The 22,873-nt window shown below is 40.5% G+C and overlaps 1 protein-coding gene across 4 annotated transcripts in view; it reads left to right on the top strand.

Moving 5' to 3' along the window:
* The first annotated feature begins 11,645 nt into the window (after window positions 1-11,645).
* The window catches only part of KHDRBS3 (KH RNA binding domain containing, signal transduction associated 3), a 99,221-nt gene continuing 87,993 nt past the window's right edge, over window positions 11,646-22,873 (top strand). For all 4 annotated transcript variants that reach the window (XM_076329053.1, XM_076329052.1, XM_076329051.1 and 1 more), the window contains exon 1: window positions 11,646-12,135. In XM_076329053.1, the coding sequence (XP_076185168.1) occupies window positions 12,048-12,135 (88 nt within the window). In that variant the 5' untranslated portion in view covers window positions 11,646-12,047. The remainder of the gene's footprint in view (window positions 12,136-22,873) is intronic.

The following is a 22,873-nucleotide window of genomic DNA, read 5'->3' as shown; positions in this document are numbered from 1 at the left end:
GCTTTAATTTGTCCCAACTTACCTGAAGTGTTTTTATTCAAATTAAATCTGTTACTAGTATAAAATTATAGCTGTTTTATTTATGTGATATATAAAAAAAGAAATAGAAATGTATCAAGGTATACTTAGGATTGGATATTTTTAGGATTGCTTCCTAACTGCCATGGAAATCTAATGCAATATAGAACATAAGAGATCACATTATTATCCTTATAGCTATAATATAGGCCATCATGAAGCAAAAAAAAAAGGATACAATAATGAATATTAAAAATCTAATTATTTGTGTCATTTAGAACATTGTATTTGTTTTATAATGCAACCAAGAATATGGCACATTTGTGTAACACGTTCTGTTTATTGAAAAACAAATACAAAATGAGATAATTTTAACTGCATATTGTATCATGTGAACAAAAGATCTGTGGCAAAACACCAGAAAAAAAATCACAGTAATGAATGAAAAAATAGGTAGCTGTGAAGCTTACACCTAGGGACCCATTTGTTCTTTAGAATTGTTATGCTAATTTTTGGGACTTGCTGCAGCAGCAAAGTTGAGATTTAGGATGAATGCATCAATTACTAACTACTAATGCTATAAAGGTATCCTTAGCTTCTCGAGGCAATTTAAAAGACCCATTCATATCCTACTTTTCAAGCATTGCACTTTTACTTGAACTCTGTAAGAGACAAACTTTTCAAAAGTCAATAAAACTTAACAGTTTCCTTAAGAAAACAGAAGTGGTTTCCTCGGGAAGTATTCTAAATCTCCACTAATATATAAAAAAAAAAAAAAAAGAAAATCTATCTAGAGGCCTGTGAATAAAACCCAGAATTGAGGTATTAGCCCATTGATGTATTATTTTTACAGAAATGTGTGCTTGGGTACATTTTAAGCCTTACTAAGCATTACTTACCAAAGCTTACATTCATGGCTGTTTACTGCCAAAATAAGACAGTGCATCAATAAAATTCAAACTATTGATTTTTAGTAACTTGTTTTTGACAAAAATATATTTCTCAGTTTAAGTCACAGAATTGCATGAAGTCAATATCCCAAATTATTAAGGAAAATGATTGGGTGGGGGAGGGAAACTACATTTAATTAAAATCTTTTAGCAGAAAAGCAAGGGCATATTTTTGTCTTAACATTTCACTTTATACACTGATCTATAACGAAATAATCCTGCTTCTTACTTTCCCTCATTTTGCTAAAACTTAATACGTGGACACAAGTGCTGTGATATTTGTGAACATATGGTCGGGACTATTGTTTCCCAATTGAGCTCTAAATTAAAAATCTGAAATCGGGTCATTTTCACCTACTGAATTCTTAGGCATACTTTGTAGAAACAGGTTATTTTTTTCTTCCCAGTGACTCCTCTTTCTCTTCTCACAGCCATATTTCCTTTTACCATCCCCCAAAGCAACAGCTCTCTCACCTCTTCTTATATTGCTCTATTCTATGTGTTCTGTCTTGTTTCCACAACACATTTAGGACTCACAAAGCTGGGACAACCTCTAGAATTGCTCTTTAAGTCTCAAAAGCCAATCTCCTAACATACAACTGCCAGACTGTATTCCCAGAGCGCTTTCCCCTGGGATTTATTAGTGCTCAGATATTTTTTTAAAATGTAACTAGATTTTATACTTCTGTAGATTTTTTTTTTTCTTGTTACACCATAAAAATTCCAATACCCTCTTTGCAATTATAACCTGTCTTTCTGGATTTTTTTTGTTTTAACAGGGCAGGTAAAACTGATTTTCATCTCTTAAGGTGAAATTTTGAAATTACCTAACCTCTCTAAACACTCCTAAAACTGCATGCGGTAAAGGGGGCTGTAAGACAGCTACAAGATACCACCTTATAACTGTAAAACTAACGAGGGGTTGTGGCAACTGTTGTAGTAACTCTCCCCTTATCTCCATGTAATGCTGCCCGATGCTGTGACCACTCAGCATTTAAACAATGCATGATACAAATATTGTTTTCCTCCTACAGTGAGACAATTAATGGGAGGATGAATCTTGATAAACAATTTTAATTGATACTTCCATCCAGACTATTTTATCTCAAATAGAGAAATAAATATATGGCTAGATATTTCATATAATTATTATAAAATACAGAATTATTACAAAGAACTCTAGATTACTGTTCTAATGAAGTATCATGTTGCAGAGCAGGCATGTCTGATATAAAGGAAAAACTGAAAATGAAATCAGCCTGTTACTGAAATGGAAATTACCTAGTCTGTTTACTGTCTAAAGCAAGAAATGCTAAACTTAAAGAGATAATACTTAGTTTGCTTATTGCAAAAATTTAGAGAAAGTTATGTTTAAGTAAGGAAACATTTTATTTCAAACTCTAAGACCAAAACAATTCAGTTCCATTAGAGCTGAATTTAAACTCATGTGATGGATTTAAAGAGCAATTTTCTTGTGAGACAAAATTCATAAATCTGACACAACTCGGCCTTGCCACCATAGGTACTCTCCTTTTCTATTACTAATAATTATCAATATATACACAGCTGAAATCTTTTTCAAAACAATTGTTTTGCATATATTGGCTACCTGCTTTGTGATATTACAAAATTAAGCAATGAGATACATATGTAACACTCACATCAACATTTCAGTGTGGAGCTGGTATTGATACGTGGCTTGAAAGCATTGGGCCTTAGAAAACAGAAGTACTTTGTGTTAAAAGTGCGAATGACATTATTTGGAGCTAGACATAAAAACACACTAGCCTTTACAGCAATTGCTAGTGAGCTGAGCAAATCTCTGATGGCAACTCTTTGATGATTCTGCTTCTGTCCCTTATCTCTCTGCATCACAAAAGATACCAAGAACATAGGATACTGAGAACATTTTGCACTGCTTGATCCTTCCGCTGTAGGACATATGCCTGGCAGAGTGGGAGCACTTACAAAATCAATGTTTCACATACTGATTTGCCCGTATACTTTGAGCAGGAGCTGAGTCTTGCTGCCTTTCATGGCGAGTTCATCCTCTTTCATCTGTTACCTGTAGAAGGTGCAGAAGGAGCATGCTCCCATTCCTAAACAGAAGATGAACGGGGTAGAGTGCTTTACGCTTTTTTTTCCAGCAGTTCCTTTGGGGCTCTCCTACAGCTGCTGCTTTGCTTCATGATCTCACTTCAGATATGCAGACTCTTGAAGGTCACTTAAAAGCATCATTACTTTTGTGTGTACTTTGGTCTCATCATAGTCTGCGAAGTTTTCATGAAGTATGTTCTGGCTCATTCTCGTAGAATGGTGCAGGTGAGCACCTGGACTAAAAACCCCCATCTTCCAGCATCTTAAGCAAGGTTTTTTTTTCCAAAAGAAAAATGGACATTTTACTGCTATCCCTCCTCCCCCTTAAGAGAAGCATAATAAATGCTTTTTATAAGACTGCTTCATGATTACTGTGTCTGACTTAACCCTGTTTAACAGCAAATGCAATAAACTACCATCACCAAATGGCCTCTATTATATAATAACTTCAGTTTACCCTAGCTCTCTAAGGATCTGAGCAGTCTGAATGATGATATTTTCTGATATATTATCAGAAAAAAAGAAACTATCTACAGTTCTCATGCAGAATAATGAAAGAAATGGGCCATGGGTAGATCAGAAAAGAAGTATTGCAGAAAATAGTGCTATATAGAAGATATTAATGCAGCAGATTTCTTTCAGGGTTGGAGTAGATAATATTCTTCACCCTGAATAGCCACTCGTTCCACTAGGTAACAAGGAAAAAGGCAGGGGTATTTTCAAAGCTCGGGTATCCAGTAAACTCATACAAGCAGATAGGAAAACACAGTTTATCATTCTGAATTGAGTTCTGTTTCTTTTTAAAGAAAATATCACCATACAAAGATAAATGTTGTGAGACACATCAAGGTCGTACTAAGACAACTGATAAGTTATGGCTGATGGGGCCTTGGTAGTTAGGAAAGAGTCTGTGAAAGACAGGCTTTTAATAGGATTGAATATAAGAGGAAAAATTAGTGACAAACAATTTCACACTGGAAAAAGCTGTCCTAAGAACAAAAGAGAACATTCATTAGCACACAACACAATGTGCTAAAGGAGGTGCAACCAGGAAGACAACGGGTATAACAAAGATAAGGGTGCAGTGGATCTGGCATCACCAATGTTCAGAGCAATGAAAGAGGTATGTGGGAGGACCAGATGCATCAAGGTTTGTAATACATGTTGACTGTCCTGCACTAGAGAAGACAGTCACAAAGTGCACAAAGCAAACCACTTTGATAAGCATACTTCACAGGAAAATAGGAGAGTAAAGAGCATACAATTTTGCAAAAGCTCCTAGCAGAGGAATTTAGCAATAGTATAACATTCCTTTATAGCTACAGTACAAGATCAAGAAAGGAGTAGTAAGGAAGTATTTATGTCCAAATATGACACAAGAGAAAAAGAATATACAAAAAAAGTCCTTTCACCATGATAATATTGATATCTTTTGCATCCTTAGAACAATATGAAGTGAGTATTAGCAAGTATAAAAAGGAAAATGACAAAATCTAGATTTTTAATAAATACATGTACAAAGCCAATCCTGGGACAGAAAGCTGTAAAATCATTGAACCTTATTTAAAACAAAATTAGAAAAGACTCTTTTAATCTTACAAAATACTTCAGAGCAGAGAAAATAAAGTTCATCATGATGCCTACACACCATATGATCAAGGTATATGTGCATGCAGTTGCAGGACTATGTGCACTGTTACAACTGCCATTAGCAATAATGCCTAAAAGAAAGAAAAAATCCCTTTGGATCATGGCATACATGAATATAATGAAAAAGGTGGTGAACTCACTGAAATGTATTGCCTCAATTACTGCATTAGAAACTGGAGATGCTGTTCTGATACAGCGTGCTAGGTTTTAAGATCTAAAAAGAACAATAAGGTGGAATGCTAAAATTTACCTGCTACAGATGATATCATTGTTTTGCTCTCCAGTTCTCATACATTCTATGTACTATGTGTTCTACCTGGATACCAGTAGTTCAGGCCCGGCAGAGTGTAGCAACCCACTTTTCAGCTCTCTGAAAGATGGCAGTTCACGAAAATGCTTTTTATCATGACTGTTGCACATGAAATTTTTAAGGAAGGTGCAATGATATTTTTATCAGAAACAGTGTGGCCAGCAGGAGTAGGGAAGTGATCGTGCCCCTGTACTTGGCACTGGTGAGGCCGCACCTCAAATACTGTGTTCAGTTTTGGGCCCCTCACTACAAGAAGGACGTCGAGGTGCTGGAGCGTGTCCAGAGAAGGGCAACGAGGCTGGTGAGGGGTCTGGAGAACAAGTCTTCTGAGGAGCGGCTGAGGGAACTGGGGTTGTTTAACCTGGAGAAAAGGAGGCTGAGGGGAGACCTCATCGCTCTCTACAACTCCCTGAAAGGAGGTTGTAGCGAGGTGGGTGTCGGTCTCTTCTCCCAAGTAACAAGCAATAGGACGAGAGGAAATGGCCTCAAGTTGCACCAGGGGAGGTTTAGATTGGATATCAGGAAAAATATCTTCAGTGAAACGGTTTGCAAGCACTGGAACAGGCTGCCCAGGGAAGTGATGGAGTCACCATCCCTGGAGGTATTTAAAAGACGTGTAGACATAGTGCTTAGGGACATGGTTTAGTGGTGGACTTGGCAGTGCTAGGTTAACGGTTGGACTTGATGATCTTAAAGGTCTTTTCCAACCTAAACGATTCTATGATTCTATGATATTGTCCTGGTTTCGGCCCCCTCCCAGCTTCTTGTGCACCTCCAGCCTTCTCAGTCCAGGACAGCTGACCCAAATTGGCCAAAGGGACATTCCATACCATGTGACATCATGCTCAGTATATAAAGCTTGGGGAAGAAGAAGGAAGGAGGGGACGTTCGGAGTGATGGCGTTTGTCTTCCCAAGTAACCGTTACATGTGATGGAGCCCTGCTTTCCTGGAGATGGCTGAACACCTGCCTGCCCATGGGAAGGAGTGAATGAATTCCTTGTTTTGCTTTGCTTGCGTGTGCGGCTTTTGCTTTACCTATTAAACTGTCTTTATCTCAACCCATGAGTTTTCTCACTTTTACCTTTCCGATTCTCTCCCCCATCCCAACGGAGGGGAGTGAGCGAGTGGCTGTGTGGTGCTTAGTTGCCGGCTGAGGTTAAACCACAACAGATATACTAGAAGGACTGTTTGGAATTAGCCATTATTGATACTATACTGAAAGAACAACAACAACAAAAGATTATGGCAAAATCCTAATGTCACAGGCAAAAGATACAAGGAGATGCAATCTAAAGTTCAATTACACTTGATGGAAAACTGGTGTTAATCGTTTTGGTTATGTCTAGGAATAGAGATGTATCTAACTCTCCAGGGTTAGTGCTTAAAGCAAGTAAAAATATTTTCCTCTTACAAGAGCTGAAGAACATAATGAAGATGATGACTAAGACTGGCAGAAATCTAGAGCAATTGGGGAGGGAAAGATGAAAATGGTATTGGGATCAGAGTCTGAATGATTTCACAGATTATGTTTTCCGTAACATGAAAGATTTAGTCATTTACTTGTTCTACTGTAGCATCTTAGCTCATTCAAGGAAACACACTGTAGGCCAATACATAACAAGGAGAAGTTAAGAGTAGTCCTTCATTAATGTAAAATGATGGTCATCAGAATAGTAGTTACTTGTGGATACTTTTTTTTTTTTTCATCACACATATGGGTACACAGGAACAGTAGAATCTAAACATAATCAGTTCAGATTCAACAAAAATCTTTATAAACATTTGGCTATTTCAGTGCTGAGTCTATAACACAATATAAAAAATACAAAGGTACAACTTGAATGAGGCACATAATCATTAAAAAAACCCTTTTTTGCATCTCTTTTGTACAATACAGCATCTGGTCCAATCCCCCTGCTCAAGCAGGGCCACCTTGAGCCAGTTGCCCAGGACCACATCCAGACGGCTTTTGAACATCTCCAAGGAGGGAGACTCCACAACCCCCCTGGGCAACCTGCGCCAGTGCTCGGTCATACTCACAGGAAAAAAGTGTTTCCTGATGTTCAGCGGGAACCTCCTGCGTTTCAGTTTGTGCCCATTGCCTCTGGTCCTGTCACTGGGCACCACGGAAAAGAGCCTGGCTCCACCCTGCTATGCACCCTCTCTTCAGGTATTTATATACATTAATAAGATCCCCCCTGAGCCTTCTCTTTTCCAGGCTGAACAGTTCCAGCTCTCTCAGCTTTTCCTCACAGGAGAGGTGCACCGGACCCTTCATTATCTTCATGGCCCTTTGTTGAACTCTATCCAGTATGTCCATGTCTGTCTTGTACTAGGGAGCCCAGAACTGGATACAGCTCTCCGGGCGTGGCCTCACCAGTATGAAGCAGAGGATAAGGATCACCTCCCTCAACCTGTGAGCAACACTCCTCCTAACGCAGCCCAGGATACCATTAGCCCTCTTTGCAGCAAGGGCACACTGCTGGCTCATGTCCAACTTGGTGTCCACCAAGACCACCAGATCCCTTTCTGCCAAGCTGCTTTTCAGCTGGGTGGCCCCCAGCATGTACTGCTGCCTGGGGTTATTCTTACCCTGGTGCAGGACTTCCCACTTCCCTTTATTGAACTTCATGAGGTTCCTGTCAGCCCATTTCTGATGTTTAATACCATAAAACAAGGTATAAAACAAATGGAAGACTTGGATGAACAGGTGCATGTTTGCAGGAAGAAAGTATCTTGTGTTAGGAAAAAAAAGGCCTTCAGGCATATAAGTTCTTTGCCACCATATTTGTAGTCACTGTATGGAAACAATGTAACAAATCTTTTAAAAGAAACAACCTTAACATAGATGATAATGAAATAAGTTTCATCAGGGATGAAAATAGCCTAACCTTTGAACTATGGGGCAAAAGGTATGAAAGAGAAAGCCATGAATTTTTTAGAAGAAAGCATCCGGAGCTTTTGAAAATGGTTCATGATGGATGTCTTGATATGACAGTATACTCTTGCCTATTTTTTCATACTTTAGCCCACATGCAAGTTTAAAAAAAAAAGAAATGGCCACAGGAATATTGGAAGAAGGACTGCAATGGTAATTTCCATGTGCCTAATAGAAATTGGCAAGCGATATATTGGAATACGAAGGAAGCCAGCACCTACTTAGCAACATGCTAATCAGAACTGTGGTGAGTCACATCAAGGACATATTCACTAGATGTGGTATTTGTGACAAACTATTTCCCAAAATAGACCCTGCTTCTATAGGTCTTCAGCTGTGTGCATTTTAATGAGCTGAAGTCTCAAATAAATAATGATTCTGTAACAGTCTGTTGTGGTCTGAGCTTTATTCAGGAACCCAGAGGTAAATCAGAGGTGAGAACTACATTAGAGCCATGTAAAGTCTACCATGGTCAGTGGCAGCTTGATATGATCATTGAATAAATGCAATAACACTAGTCATACAAAATAAAAATATGAGTGAACAGTAATTTAGGCAAAATTACAAATATTTAGGTATACTTACAATATTAGGAACAAAGACTTAAATGGTGAAAATACTGCTTGTTATGCTGACCCAGCAAATAAGTAAAATGTAACTGCAGTAAGTTCTGCAGAACCTACACACCAGAGAGAGGATGCAGCTCAGTTTCAGCCTCTTCACACATAGACCTCAGACGTCCTGTTGGCTGCATCAGAAGGTACAAGAAGTAAAAAAGTGAATCTCACCCCTGAGAGTGAAGGTACTAACACATCCTAATGCTCCTATTACATATGATTATTAATTTTGGCATCTACAATTTTTGCTTATAAATAGGCAGGCACACCGTCCGGTCAGACAACTGGTGCTTTAAGGGCGGTAACGGACATTACTCTGGCACCAGTTCTTGATTGATGTACACCTACCAAACTAACTTCCTGAGACTACCACATGCATATAGACAGCAGAGTGGACACGTGTGAAAAACCGTTCAGTTTACTGTTGGAGAGTAGGGATAAACACATTTAAATCGTGAATTTTAAAAGCTTGGACTCAAGACTTCTAAACATTTGTGAATACTAAAGCTAATACTTCCTGGGCAGTTCCTTGATCAAGCTGCTTTTCAAGCTTTGTATAGATTTCAGCAGCGAGAAAGCAATCAATCCTTAAGAAGTTGGTGTTTCCTGCCATTCCTGGAGAGTAAGAACTACACTCAGCAGGCTTTTCCCAGCTAACCACATCCTAGGCTGCTTTCTGTGGCCTGAGGCTCATAATTTCCCATCCTTTCTGCCCTCCTCTTGTTCTATTACATCCTGGTGAGTTTCATTGGAAAAAAACAATATACTGCACTTGTTATGTGCAGGTTTGAGTTTGGACAATAGGGTAAAACATGGAGAATTTTATAATTCTTATATTATTACAGACCTGGTAAGAAACAAGTCTTCAGACACCCAGTTAGTCTTTCTCTATTGTAAGCCAGAGGGAATTGGTATAATTTGGCAAGAAATACTGTGGTTTCTTGAAACACCAAATGTTTATTTAATCAGTTACCAGGGAGAATGAGACTCTTTCCAAGAAAGGTACATTGTGTTTTACACCATTTGTAATAATATAGCTACCTTTCTGTCTGAGGTCCTCTATGCTGTAGAGGGACTTCAAATACATTTTTGGCTTTACTGGCAAAGATAGGGATTATTTTGCTCCAGGTCATTCAATAAAGATTACACTCCTACATATTATTCCGTGTCAAAGTTGTATGTGTCTGCCTGTTTCACAACAGATGGCTGCATTTCAGTAGTTTTATATAGAAGATGTATATGGAAGGTTGAAATAAAACGTTCATTGTAATCCAACTTCTTCCAGTTGCTTGTATGTTTTAGTTGTATTCATCAAGCTTGATGTCATGCAGGAGAATTTTTAAAATATAACTTTGTAAATTTGTTTCTGTTAGTCCTGGGTCAAGATTTATTTGGAACAGTTGTAGAGAGAATGTAAATCAAGTGTATTTCATATTGTAACATATCAGACATTGTTTTATGAGATATTCCAGTCTGTAAAATACAACAAGAAATAAGATACCTTAATATATGGTCCTTCTGTTTTAAGGGTGAAAGAGCACATGTAATTCTGAGAAGGGAGCCTTAACCTCTGCTTCCAAGCTTTGAGCGAGTGATTTCTCATGCTAGCCTTTTTTTCAGAGCTTTTTCTCCCCATCTTGCAAGGATATGACTAAGACACATTGCAAACCTTTTTTTGCATGAAATACAAAAGTAAATGTGTGATTATTCGATTCACAGAGATAAGAGTATTTTCAGGGGTCTTTTAACTGTAGCTTATCACTTAAAAGGTTCTTATCAACTTTTCCAGTAAATGTTGGTTTAAAACCAACAGAAAGAGAGAGGAAAATGTTACTCTAGCATTATCTTTTTGGCTTCAGTGATTTAGTAATTTTCCTCTGTTTTGCCCTTGTGCTCTGTTACAGAGGAAAATAGTTGGTCTTGCTTCCTTTGGGCTTTTGTCACCAAAGATTCATTGATGAAACACCTAAGGTCTAATGAAGAAGCTATGTAAAGCCTCAAAGCTGAAGATCAACATGAGTAATGATGTGATATACCAAGTGTATCCACTGAAAAAATAGGAAAATAGGCTTGAGCAAGGGTTCTTAACCTTTGCTTCTCTTTCTTGTAAAATAGGCTGCTACTGAATCACAAGCCCACTTAAAACGGCCCATCGGTGTAATTCAGCAGAAATAAGATTTTCTGGCTAGTATTTATTAAGTGCTTTGTATTACTAGAGGCCTAAATACAAAATGCTGGATAAATAAAGAGTACCGCTGTTTGGGGGAGAAAACCAAGTTAAAATCGCGCTTTTACTCCTCCTTTAAAAACAAATCTTGCCTTTCTTCGTTCCCCCTCCCCTTGAGATCTGACAGGGAGGGTCAGCCCGCTGTCCTGGCTCCCCTGAGCCCCTCTCACAACCCCCGTTGCCTGAAGGAGCGGGCCCTGAGGAGAGGAGCGCGGCCGGCAGGAGGCGGGACACCCCGGGCGGCTCCCTTCTCCCCTCGCCTCGCTACAGCTCTCCGTCCAGGGCACTCCCGCAGGCCGAACGCCCGCGGATCCGCCGGCGCCGATGGGACGCTCGTGTGTCGAGGCGCCCGCGAGCTCCTGGAGGGGAACAGCGTCAGGTCTCCCCTCGGGAGAGGGTCCGCTGTGCGTTTTAAGGGGATACCCCGCTCCTCGCCTCCCCGCAGCCCCTCGGACCCGTCCCGGCGCCAGCCCCGCACCCCGTCAGGGGCCGCTGCGGGGGCGCTACCTCAGCGACGCGCTCCCCGCGCGCGTGGGCGGCGGGGCGGGGGAGGACGAGAGCAGCTACCAATCCGAAGCTGCGGCCCGTCCCTGACTGACAAGCCACGCCGCCCAATAGGAGTCGTCACTTCAGTAGGCGGGCCGACAGTGAAGGGGGCGCTACTATCACCGCCCATTGGGAGGAGCCGGGGAGGCGGGGCAGCGGGCAGGGGCGGGGCTCGGCAGGCAGGGGGCGAGGCTTCTGGGCGGCTAGGGGCGTGGCCTCGGCAGGGGTATTTAAACCTGGCGCGGAGGGGCTCGCCCGCTCAGTCGGCGCAGCGCCGCTGGAGGGGCGGGGACGTGGCCCGCGCCAGCCGCCTCGCGTTCTCCCCGCTCTCCTTCGCGCGCGTGTGCCGGAGGGGCCCGTCCCGCCGGGGTCAGCGGCTCCCGGGGCGCGTCTCTGCCTCCTTCCTTCCCTCCCCCCAGCCCCGTGCGCCCCCGCAGAGGTATTTCTCCGCGTCCCTTATCCGGTGTGGGGGGGCGTCCCCCGGCCCGCGCCCCTTCCCTCCCCGCTCCCGGCCGGAGGCTTGCGGCGCTTCCCTCTGGATGCGTCCCCGCAGCCCCGGGCGGGAGGCGGCCAGGGGGGAGCGCTGCCTCCGAGGATTTACCGCCGCCTGGGATTCGGACCCGCGCCGCCGCCGCTCCCTTCCCCGCGGGGGCACCCGGCGCCCCGGCTCCGCTGCCGCTCCAGGCCGCCGCCATGGACGAGAAGTACCTGCCCGAGCTGATGGCGGAGAAGGACTCCCTGGACCCGTCCTTCACTCACGCCCTGCGGCTGGTCAACCAAGGTGAGGGCCGGCGGGGCACGGCGGGGGCGGAGCGGGGCCGCTTCGTCGAGCGGCGGGGACGAGCCGGAGTTAGTGACGGCCGCCGAGGATGCTCAGCGAGGGCTTCGCTCTTCGTTTTGCAGCGCTTGGTGGGTTTCTTTTGTGTTCAGGCTGCTGGTGTTTACCGGCTCCTGCCTCTTTCCCCTCGCCAGGCTGCGGGGAGGAGTCGGGGGGGTCTGCCCAGCACCGGCGGTCGCTGCCCGGGCAGCGCTCCGCCAGCCGCCCCCGGCCCTGCCCGTGGCCGTCAGCGAGGCTTCCCGGGCTGCTGCTCTGGCAGGCAGAGCATCTCCCCGGACAATAGCAAAGGCTGGGCTGCCTTCCCAAACGTCTCGTCTTTCCTAGGTGTTTTTTACAGTAGCGAAGGCATGATCGCTCACTGCTTGAGTTGTAAATTGCTCCGAGTTGAATTGTTGTGTAGAACAGCTTGGGTCCTCTGTGCTCTGCTGGGGCTTCAAGTCGATTGAAACCCCAAAAGGTTTTCCTCTTTTTACCCTGCTAATGTGTTTCTGAACAATAAATAGCTTATTGTTTATGTATGTGTGAGCCTTTTTAAAAAGGAGCCTACAACCTATGTCCTTTCCTAGGAACTTTTGGCTCGGTAGCTAAAATATTAAGGAATCAACAAAACATTTTGGTGAATCTTTTAAAAACCAAAAAGCATATTTTCTTTTGCAATTACATAACGCCAAATAATAAGTGCTTCCTACCTCTTCTGCATCTGACATGTCAGATAAGCTTTAAAGTGCTAGCTCTTTGTTTCAGTGATGCTACCCTGAATAGAAAAGTAATTCTGTGTGGTTTACAATATGACTTAATGTAAATTTGGAAATATCGTATAATTGGCAGGTGACTTTCAAGTACAGCTCTGGAGAGACAAACACTTGATACAGTGCTTGGGGTGATCAAGTGAAATAAGTTAAGAACTGCTCTTCTAATACAACTTAATGACAGCCAAAATGATTTTTGTCTTCAGTTGACGTGATTACAAAGCTGTGCTAGTGTACTTTACTTCCTATAACAGGAATAGGTCTAAATCAATGTGGCTTCTTTTAATGCGTTGTTGTAGTTTTTGATGTGTAATGGACTGCGAATGCCCATCTCTAAATCAGAAGGAGAATCAACTATTGTCTGAAATATTCTGGAGTTAGGAGTAGCTGTCACAGTTTCAGCTGTGGAATGCGTATGCCATGTGATTTGTAGCTGCGTGTCCTTCGGTGGTTGGTATTTTGCATATTTTTCCTAACTTTGTAAAAATACCACTGTTAGTGGGAGAAGGAGAATTATGTTAATAAATATGTTTGTATTGTTTGCTGTAAATGGAAAAAAAAAATTGTTAAAATTTGGCTTGATGGCTGAGAATTTAAGGCTGCAAATTAGGGAAGTTCTTCTCCAGCTAGTGAAGGAAGAATCTTTTTTGCATATGCAAATTATTTTAGGAAGTTACAGAAGTATGTGACTTACTATTTTACAAACAGCGTATATAGACGTAGATATGACTGTATGGCTGTTATCAAAATTAGGACTTTTTGTGACTATGATAGTTTTTTGAGGTTCTTATTGAACTGAGAAACTAGAGGACAGACAAACTTCTGCCTTTATCATGTAATACTTGGTATCTGCATGCATACTTTCAGCTCTAAAAATAAATGATTTTGTCAGTGAAAAAATGAATGTAGATGGATGTGGATCCAATGTCTTTATTGTAGTATGTCTCTGGATTTTTTGCTTGCTTTGAAAGTGAAGTCTTGCATTGAACTTGAAGTATTTCACATGTTAGAGATGGGTAAAAAAAGATGGAGTGTGACTATCAACTGGCTAACTGTAGTCTAAAATGCAGATTTTTATAATATCTATGTAAAATAGATATTTTACGCAGTTGCAGAGTCACCAAAGAACCAAATAAGGTGAAGTGACTGTACAATACAAGTGGGAAATGTAGGAGGAGATGTTTTACAAACCTATCCTGTCATGACACTAACTTTACCAGTGACTCTTCTTTTTCTCAATTGTAACACTTCTGTGCAGTTAAATGAAGGCAAATATTAGAGAAAATGTATATGTAATAGTTCTGGCTTGTACTTCATACATCAGGTCCATTGAGTTCTTTCTATGAGAGTTCAGTGAGCAGGCAAATTAAATGGCTTGTCTAATTTTTTGAACTGGGTTTGTTTAGCTTTTCAATTTAGAATGAAATATGTTTCTCAGTTTGGCTTCTTCCAGGTATGTGTGAGAATGTCTTAGCAAAGGTTTTAAGTGCTTAAAATAACCAGCTTAATTATGTAATAGCATTTTGATGTCTTAATAGTATTACATTTACTATCTGTATTTACTTAAACCGAAATACTGTGGATCAGCCAACTGTCTTCAGAAACTCAAGACTGATTTGTAAGAATTGTATGGTTGAATTAGTAAATCCTTCAAGATGCTGAAGGAATTGAAGTGTGTGTACTGTGTAGACAAGAGCCAAATTGCTAACAAATTTCTAACCATGTCAAAAATTGGTTTCTAGGGAAAAGTCCTGTGTCTAGACTTCCAAAATCTGTTAATTATAGTTCTCAAATGGAAGTGGACACATTAGCATATTATGCTTATTACAAATTACAATTTGGGTGCACACAAATTACATAATTTTAAATGATACCGGAAAAAAGTGGAGTTTGACATGCTTTCAGAGTTCCAGGGTAGCCTTTCAGTTGAAAAAGAGCAATGTGAAGATAACTAGGATGCTGCAAGAATACTTTCCTGGGCAGTGTTATTAATCTGTATTTCAGAATTAAGGGATGACAGCATCTCCTCTTGCCCTAACAAAACCTTGTTTTAAGTATTTTGAAAGTATTAAAATCAAGGATCAGTATCCTTCATTGTTCCTGCATAGTACATGGAAGTGCTGATTTGTCTTGTTGAAAACCCTTCTCAAGTATTTGACTTGTCTCTTTTGGACACAAATACAAGACCTATTGCTTAAATTTTGCTTTAAACAGTCATTGAAACATTCAGCTGCTGCTTGAATTTTGGAACAGCAGAAATCTTTTGCAGGAGACTAGACTAATCCTTTGTTCCAATTAAGTTGATTTACTTGTATACTTGAACATTATGCCTTCCTAAAAAGGGATATTTTTACCTGTAAACCTTTAAACATCTTAGATTGGAAGTAGACTTATTTTGCATGTGTAGTAAGGTGACCATGCTATAGGATTAATTTGCAGCTGGTACCAGACAATGGGAACTGGAACATTATGTCCAGTTATTATCTTATAATTTCTGTAATTGAAGAGCCTTAGGAAAGATGAGCTTCTGTGAAGAAGCGAGAGTTTAGTACATATGTATTTGTATTTTTCCTATTTACAACTCTCAGGTGCTCATCTTTATGCAAAATCTGAAAAATATTTTTGTATGTTGAAATGATGCTTGTTCTGAAATTAGGCTAGTTCTTTGTGTTTATCGTTGCAAGGCAAGGAGTAGCTTTACTTAACTTTTGAGACCTTTATTTTGAAGGCTGACTTTGCATTTTGGGGTTGTTTGTCAATGTGCAAATGTAATGTTGATTGTCATAACTTAGTTCACCAGTGATGCTGTAAAAATATTGAAAGACCTGTAAGAGAAGTGTCTTCTCTTCATTGTCTTCTTTCACATCTATGCATAGTACTGACTTATAACAAGTATTTTGTGAATGTTGGGTAAAGTATGTGAAGTTGCAGATGGAGGAAGCTAACTGTAAATAAAACATGTTGATACCAGACATGTTTTGCAACAGGGGAGACATTAAAATGAATGCCTGGCACTTGTTTCATTTGTGTAATGTTAAATGTGTATGTGGAGAGGACTCTAATCAAAGTTAGGGCAGCTGAAATCCTTATGAGTCCCAGTGCCATTGCTGAAAGACAACTTTTACTTCTCTGGAGACTGTACCTGTGGAATTCTTCCTGACAAGCTCATTTTAGCTACTTTGAGATTTGAGCTAATATCTTAAATTGGTGAGGCTTCCTTTAAATTGTCAACAAGATGATGTACAGGAATAGCAAGCCTTCCTATCAATAGATGGCTGTATGTGCTAGCTGTATGTTGAATGACTTTACTGAGCCATGTGACTAGCAGTGATCAGTAGATCACTCGCTGTTTCTTGTGTCAAATTTTGAGAGGCGTTCAGTAATCAAATAGACCAGTATATCGGAGAATGGAGTGTGAGGAAAAGTGTACTGACTTTCTGCATAGTGGAGGATATTAACTGATTTTTTTTAGCAGGTAAGGGATAGCTTTGTAAAAATGTTTGAAGTAGGAACTTATAAATTAAGGTTCCATAGGTGTTACTGACTTGGAATAAACCTGTCTTGGTATGCAAGGGCTTCTGGGTGCTTAGCAAGGATTTTCTTTAATTTTTCACAAATAGAATTCTAATTTTCACAATTCTAAAAGATGTACTTCATTATATGTAGTGAAGTGACATACATATGTTGTGATATAAATAATCAGTTTGCTACTGAATCATCCACTTTCCTCTGAGGACAGGCCTTTTAATGGAATGGAACAGACATGCATGCTGCTGCTCGTTCCCAGTCCCTAATGGTGTTACATGTACTCTGTTGCTGTATTACCTCAAACTCTCCTTTGTTTCTCATCATAGTAGCAATCATATGAGCAACACTTGTTTCAAGTGTCCTGCTCTTGGAGGCTGGCAAAACACTTCATGAAGGTAATAGGTATTTTGTAAAGCAATATAGCTGAAGAAATTTGATTGGGTTTTAAGGTTACTCGGAGCATCCTATTAATTTGAATAAAATAGTTTTTATACTTTGCCCTTCAGACAAAGATTTCTTTCAGACAGTAAGTCACTAAGTTGTCTTTCTTAAAGGTTAACTGGAAAGAAGAAACTCTTGTTGTCTTCTAGTAATCAGACTTTAAAACAGCAGTCTATAAAAATGTGCAGGGGGAATTGGTTATTTGGCAGGCTCAGTGATGAGAAATTTAGTGACAGTAATAGGAATGGATATGGTGTGATGGTAGCACCATAAAACCAGGGAAGGCTGACTTTGGTTCTATTTCTGTTTTCTTAAAACAGCATGAAAAGTAGTAAGATTTGGAGTGAAGAAGGGATATTTCAGAGATTGTCCCTCATGTCTCAGCCTTCCTTGTTCAGTGACGCTTCAGAAGTTCACATTTTGGTAATGGTTGCTCTTTGGTTTTACTGTAGTCAAACTGTATTGGGAAAGTTATAGGACTTATTAACAATGGGATTCCAGTTTTGGTCTCTTAAAAGGCTGGGGAAAGGATTTATCAGGTATTCCAGTCATGTTAACAGGGCTGCTGTGAAATGCAGCTGAAGATAATCATCCATACTTCACCCCAGGCTCATCTGCTCTGAAGCATGACTCTAGCCTGCAGCCACTCACTGATGATCATTTAGTCTAAAGCTGACTTCTAATTCACTTGCACACTTACTTTGGCAGTCAATGAGAGAGCTCGAATTTAAAGGTTTCAAATTTGAACTGACATGGTTTGTCACTTTCAATCCTTTTCGACACCAGCCATGCAAATTAAAACTGTAACCTTCTGAGTACTTATTTACTGGAGAAATCGGAAAGAAGGTCACAGCACTGAGTGGCTGCTCTTCTGGCCTGTGGCTTGTTTGACTTAACTTGCATGTACTTAAATTCTATGTATGTGACCTTTCTGCCCTCTGAGTTCCCCCCATCTCTGACTTCAAGTGTAACTATGAAACAAAAGAATTTAGGATGTGCTTTGATTTGAAAGAATTGAGTATCAAAGTTCAGAGTTGAGTAGCCTCTCTAAAGTATTCAGTGTGATACTGCATGACTCTTTAATTACATTTAGCAGTTTCAGTAAAAAGCATGTTTAAATGGATTAACTGGTAACTGACACACCTAATATGGTGAATTAACTGACTGTTCTTAGCTGAGCTCTGCAGGAATCTTGCAACCTTGATGCTTACAGTATTAATACTGTTTTTCAAATAGAAAATGATAAAGGACAGGATGTTTATACTGGGCAAGTGGAGTATCTTGATAAAGTGGGGTTATCTACCCCTGAGACCTGAGAAGGCAAGTCTCACCTGCGCAATGGGAGCTGCATGGTAGGGGTGGTAGTAGTTCTGGGAATTACTTTAAAGCCATGTATTGCTAGCTAAGTGTGACTTCCAAGTACAACACTAGCTAGAAAATTAATACCTCTATGGCCTTAAGCTAAGGCCATAAGGGCATATGGTCTAGGGAATTTCATTTTCTCGTGACATTCTAGGTAAAAAGTCCATGTGTCTTAATCTTTGAGAAGATCATGAAAAAACAATGCTTTGCAAGCTTGAGAAGGTCTGTGGGCCTCTTGCTAGTCTGATTGGTTTGTGAAAGTGATCATTAACCTGTGGTTCAAGTGTCTTACTACCTTCACAGAGGTAAATAAAGGTGCTAAGAGGCCCTTTAAACTGGTGAGGAAATGTCTGGCCAAAGAAGCACGAATGAAAAAATAAAGCACAGTGCTTTAGCAATGGATGATTAACTCTTAAACCAAACATAAGAACTTGTAGATTTTGCATCTCTTGACATCTTTGATTCAAAATGAGATGCATTTCTGGACATGTGATCTTGACTAAATTGTTAGGCTCTTTACTGAACTCTCAGTGACTTGGGATATACAGTAGATATAGGCTGGCTATTTATGACAAGAAGCAAATTAAAGAGTAGCAACTGGAGAGATGGAATGAAGAAACAATTTTAATCTGAGCTGTATTTTTGAATGTCTCAACAGCTGAGCAGTGCATGTGTTATTCTGTGTTTATCCTATCTTAAAATACTCCTTTGCTTGAACTCAACTTTGTCATATTTATCATTTATTGTTCTTTTGTGTTGTCGTTTTTCATCCTTTTACCTTATTGTCAAGGTAAAATTAATAAGAAACTGGAAAGTTAAATGGATTTCCTTCCTATTCTCTATTTCCAGTTGCTGTTTTGCTGGCTGCCTTCCATTTCTTATTTTGATGTGTTTATCAGGCTTTTGGCTTCAGCTAGCAGCTCAACAGGAACAAAGTTGCAAGGCAGCAAACAAATGTCAGTTTAATTCTTGTAGTTGGTAAATCTTTTACTTTCCTGGCCTATATAGGTTTTTTATAGGTCTATTTTCTAGGAAGAATTTCTTGACAAAATGATTGGAAACCTAAAAGATTAGACATCATTTCAGTAAACCTATTGTTCTTGCACTTAATCCAAAAGAAAATTTGTTATAACAACTGCTGCTGTGCTGATCTTGGTATAATGTAGTGACAGTGAAAATCTGAAGTCACAAATCCTTTGAGGATTTACTGATTTTCTTCAACCTTATTAATCCATTTGGGTTGTACAAAAGGAATGGTCAATTGGGAAGATACCTTTTCATGGACAAGTAGTCATCAAAATTGCTGCTGTTGCTCTGGCACTGAATACTGCTGCATTTACTGAATGCTTGGAGAGTAAATGCACCTGTAGTCTCTTACTGCCTGTGATTATCCAGTAACAGTACTCTGGAAAGCAGATGTGTTTGAAAGGAAAAAGTTTTAGATATTTTCAGCCAGTTTTTCCTGCTGCTTTGGGGTAATAATGATGTTTTTAAGATGTAGAAATGGAAGGACTGCTTTTAATGCAGTCATTCTTCCTTTCATGTGTCTCCTTTTCTGTTTACAAAAACTTTTGTCCATTATCAGTTACTGTTTCCTTTTGGTCTGTGTTCTAATTAACTAGGGGTGGTCAGCTAGAGGTGGTGGTGAAGCACCAGTCCTGATGGATCTCTGGTCAGCAGCCCAGTTTCTGCTCCCTGAGCTCCTTAACCCTCAGATACTGAGGATCTTTTTCATGTTGTCTTTCTCCTGCTACCAGGCAGAAATGATGTGCTCCTTTGTACGCAGGTTTGAGTGATACAGCTCTATGGGGTAAACCAGTGAAGTAAAAAATCACCCTCTTCTCTTCTGCCCACCTCCAAAGTAATGTTAAATGATAGATTTCACTTTTGCAAAAGTAAAAAGTGTTAAAGTCCATCATGTCTGTTTGGTTCTTTCACAGCTTTTTGTTATGCTTAACTATACCCTATACCCCTCCCTGAGTTTGAAGAAAAACAGATTTTTCTATTCTAGGCTTGCCTTCACACAGTTTGAGTACAGTGTTCTTGGTCCATTTGTACAGTCATGGAAGTTCAGAAACCTAGTGTAGTTTGTCAACTTTACGAATTATCTGACTGTTTCATGACCCCTTCCAGCCTGCCTCTTTTTTTAGGATCAAGAAGCCCTAATTTCAAGGAAGAAGGGTGTGTCACAGCTGAGTTTTTTGCCTTCCTTACAGGGATTCCCCAAAACTTTTACGGTAGGTGGAGGGGTTTCTCAAAGTGAAACAGTTCCTTAATATAATGATTTGACTCTGTTTTTCCATTTAAATCCTGGCTGTTTGTGGAGGAGCTAATCTGCTTCACTTTATGCTTCATATCAGGTAGGCAGGTTGCAGTGATACTTTTAGCTCTAGTTAACTCTTGCTGCTTTTCTAGAGAGATCCTAATCATATCCTAGGCTGAGTAGACAGAGTCTGCAAGGTGAAATGTGGCACCTTAGTCCTAGATCTTAAGACTAGAAAGGACTACTGTGGTCCAGTCTCTCTTGTGTAACACAAACTGGTCTTAAAGATTCTTTTCACTTGTCATATACCCTTGACCTTTTTATTACACCATGCATCCGTGGTCTGGAAAAATAATCAGGTTTATATTGGCCTACTATATAAAAGCATACAACAAAGATTTATCATGTTTTTAAAGCTTACTGTATCTGTTCTTCAGACATTTTTTTCTGCAGACACTTGAAGTCTTCACAGAAGCCTGTTAATGTGAAACAAATGTTGGGAATGACACAAGTGTAGCCATACAAAATGCTTGTGAGGGGATTAATGACTTTTTAAGATTTCTCCCAGCCTTTATTTTTTTCCTGTGAATTTGGGGTTCTTGGGCAGCTATGAAGTATTAATATGAGCACACTTGGGAAAGAGCAGGAGTGTTCCACAATGGGTTTCCCTGTAGGATACCTATAGAGCATCTTAAATACAGTGATGCTGAAATTTTGAAGGTATAACTTACGCGGGAAGGTTTTTGGATGCTCTCTCTCAGGAGACTCCATTGTATTGGCAGGAGGTCACTAAGTATTAGAGGAATCATCGTGCAGTTCTTAATTTTGCGTGGAGCTCTTCCTGGAGGGCTTCGTAGAGCATTTTCTGGAATTATTTAAAATACGATGCAGCCCGCGTTCCCAGCGTGGCGGCACCGTCCCGTCCCTGCAGTGCTGGCGCGGGGTCGGGAGGGGGAGCCGGCGCTCAGCCCATCCAGCCCTAGCGGGGCTTCCCGGGGAAGCGGGGCTGGCGGGGGGGTGTGTGTGTGTGTGTTAGCCCCCCTAAGGAAAGCCGGGAGCTGCTTTTGTGGGAGCTGCACACGGGTGCTGGGTGCCATCGGCGTTCGCTTGCCACAATAGCTCTTGCAGCCTGATGTGTTCTGCCTGCATCTTAAAACGCAGGTCTTTCCTGAGAGCCAGTGTTCGGTTCACTGAGACTTCAGTGCTTAGAATCATTTTGTGGTACTACTGTTCATGTAGCTTTGCTATGTGAATATAAAGTTGATGCTGAAGGTGTAAAGGCTTTAATTGGTAACTGGCCTGTTTGAAATTAGCATTGGTCGCACCTTTCTGCTCAGCCATCTCACAGGTATTTGTCTTTACTGCTCATACCTTGATCACGAGCTTAGGCTCAAATATAGACTGAACGTTGTGGCTGTAATAGAACTACCTTATCTTCGGAGACAGGGTTTCCAAATATGATTGAGAGATGGATGGGACCAGAAATAGCTTTGGCCTGTGCTGTTCTTTTGATGTATCCTTTAACTATAAGACTGCTGTCAGTCAGTCCAATTTGATAAGTGTTGAATGACGTTTTAAAAGAAATACTTTGCCAGACTTTTAAACTCTAAGCTCTTAGAATATTGCATTATTATCAGCTGATTAAATGGAGAGTGCAGGGAAACTACCATAATGTTATTTATAAATCATTTGTTCATGGATGCACTTACAGAATTTAAAAATCTCCTGAAATAATAGTCCTTGTTTGGAACACTAAGTAATAGTTCACATAGTTCAATATAAGGTTAATTAAAAATGCTGATATGTTTCATTATCACGTAAGTGGCAAGTAGCTGGCTGTGAGATCAGCTCTATGAAGAACTCTAGACAAATTATCCTCTTTAAATTAATGCCCCTGATAGAAGAAAATGTATGTGATTTGCTTTCTTAACCAGTAGATCATAGTTTTTCTAGGCTTCAGTGGTATGCTGAGCATTATGCTAACAATGTATTTTCTGCTTCTGAGTAGCTTGCAGGTCCTCAAGGCACTGATCCCTTAATTTTGTCAATGTGCTCAAAGCAATGACCAAAGCTTTCAATGGCTGGTTGTCTAGGCTAGAAGGCTACCTGTTACGATGGCTTGCATGAAGATGATGCTGAGAAGTTAGCTGCTCAAAGCACTAACTAAAGTACTCGGCTTGCTGGATGGCCTCCTGCTTGGTCTTTCTGCTAGGGGAAACAGTGAAATGGATAGAAAAAAATGAATCAGAAGTACTTTTCTTTCCCACTTGGGTGGAGTGGGATGTAAAACTATAGGTTTCATTCTGTACAGTCCTTTCAGAATCCTTTGCTTAACTTG

This window comes from Aptenodytes patagonicus, chromosome 2 (assembly GCF_965638725.1).
Source record: "Aptenodytes patagonicus chromosome 2, bAptPat1.pri.cur, whole genome shotgun sequence".
Lineage (NCBI taxonomy): Eukaryota > Metazoa > Chordata > Aves > Sphenisciformes > Spheniscidae > Aptenodytes > Aptenodytes patagonicus.
Note: the sequence above shows the minus strand (reverse complement) of the source record. Positions and strands in the feature narration are given on the sequence as shown.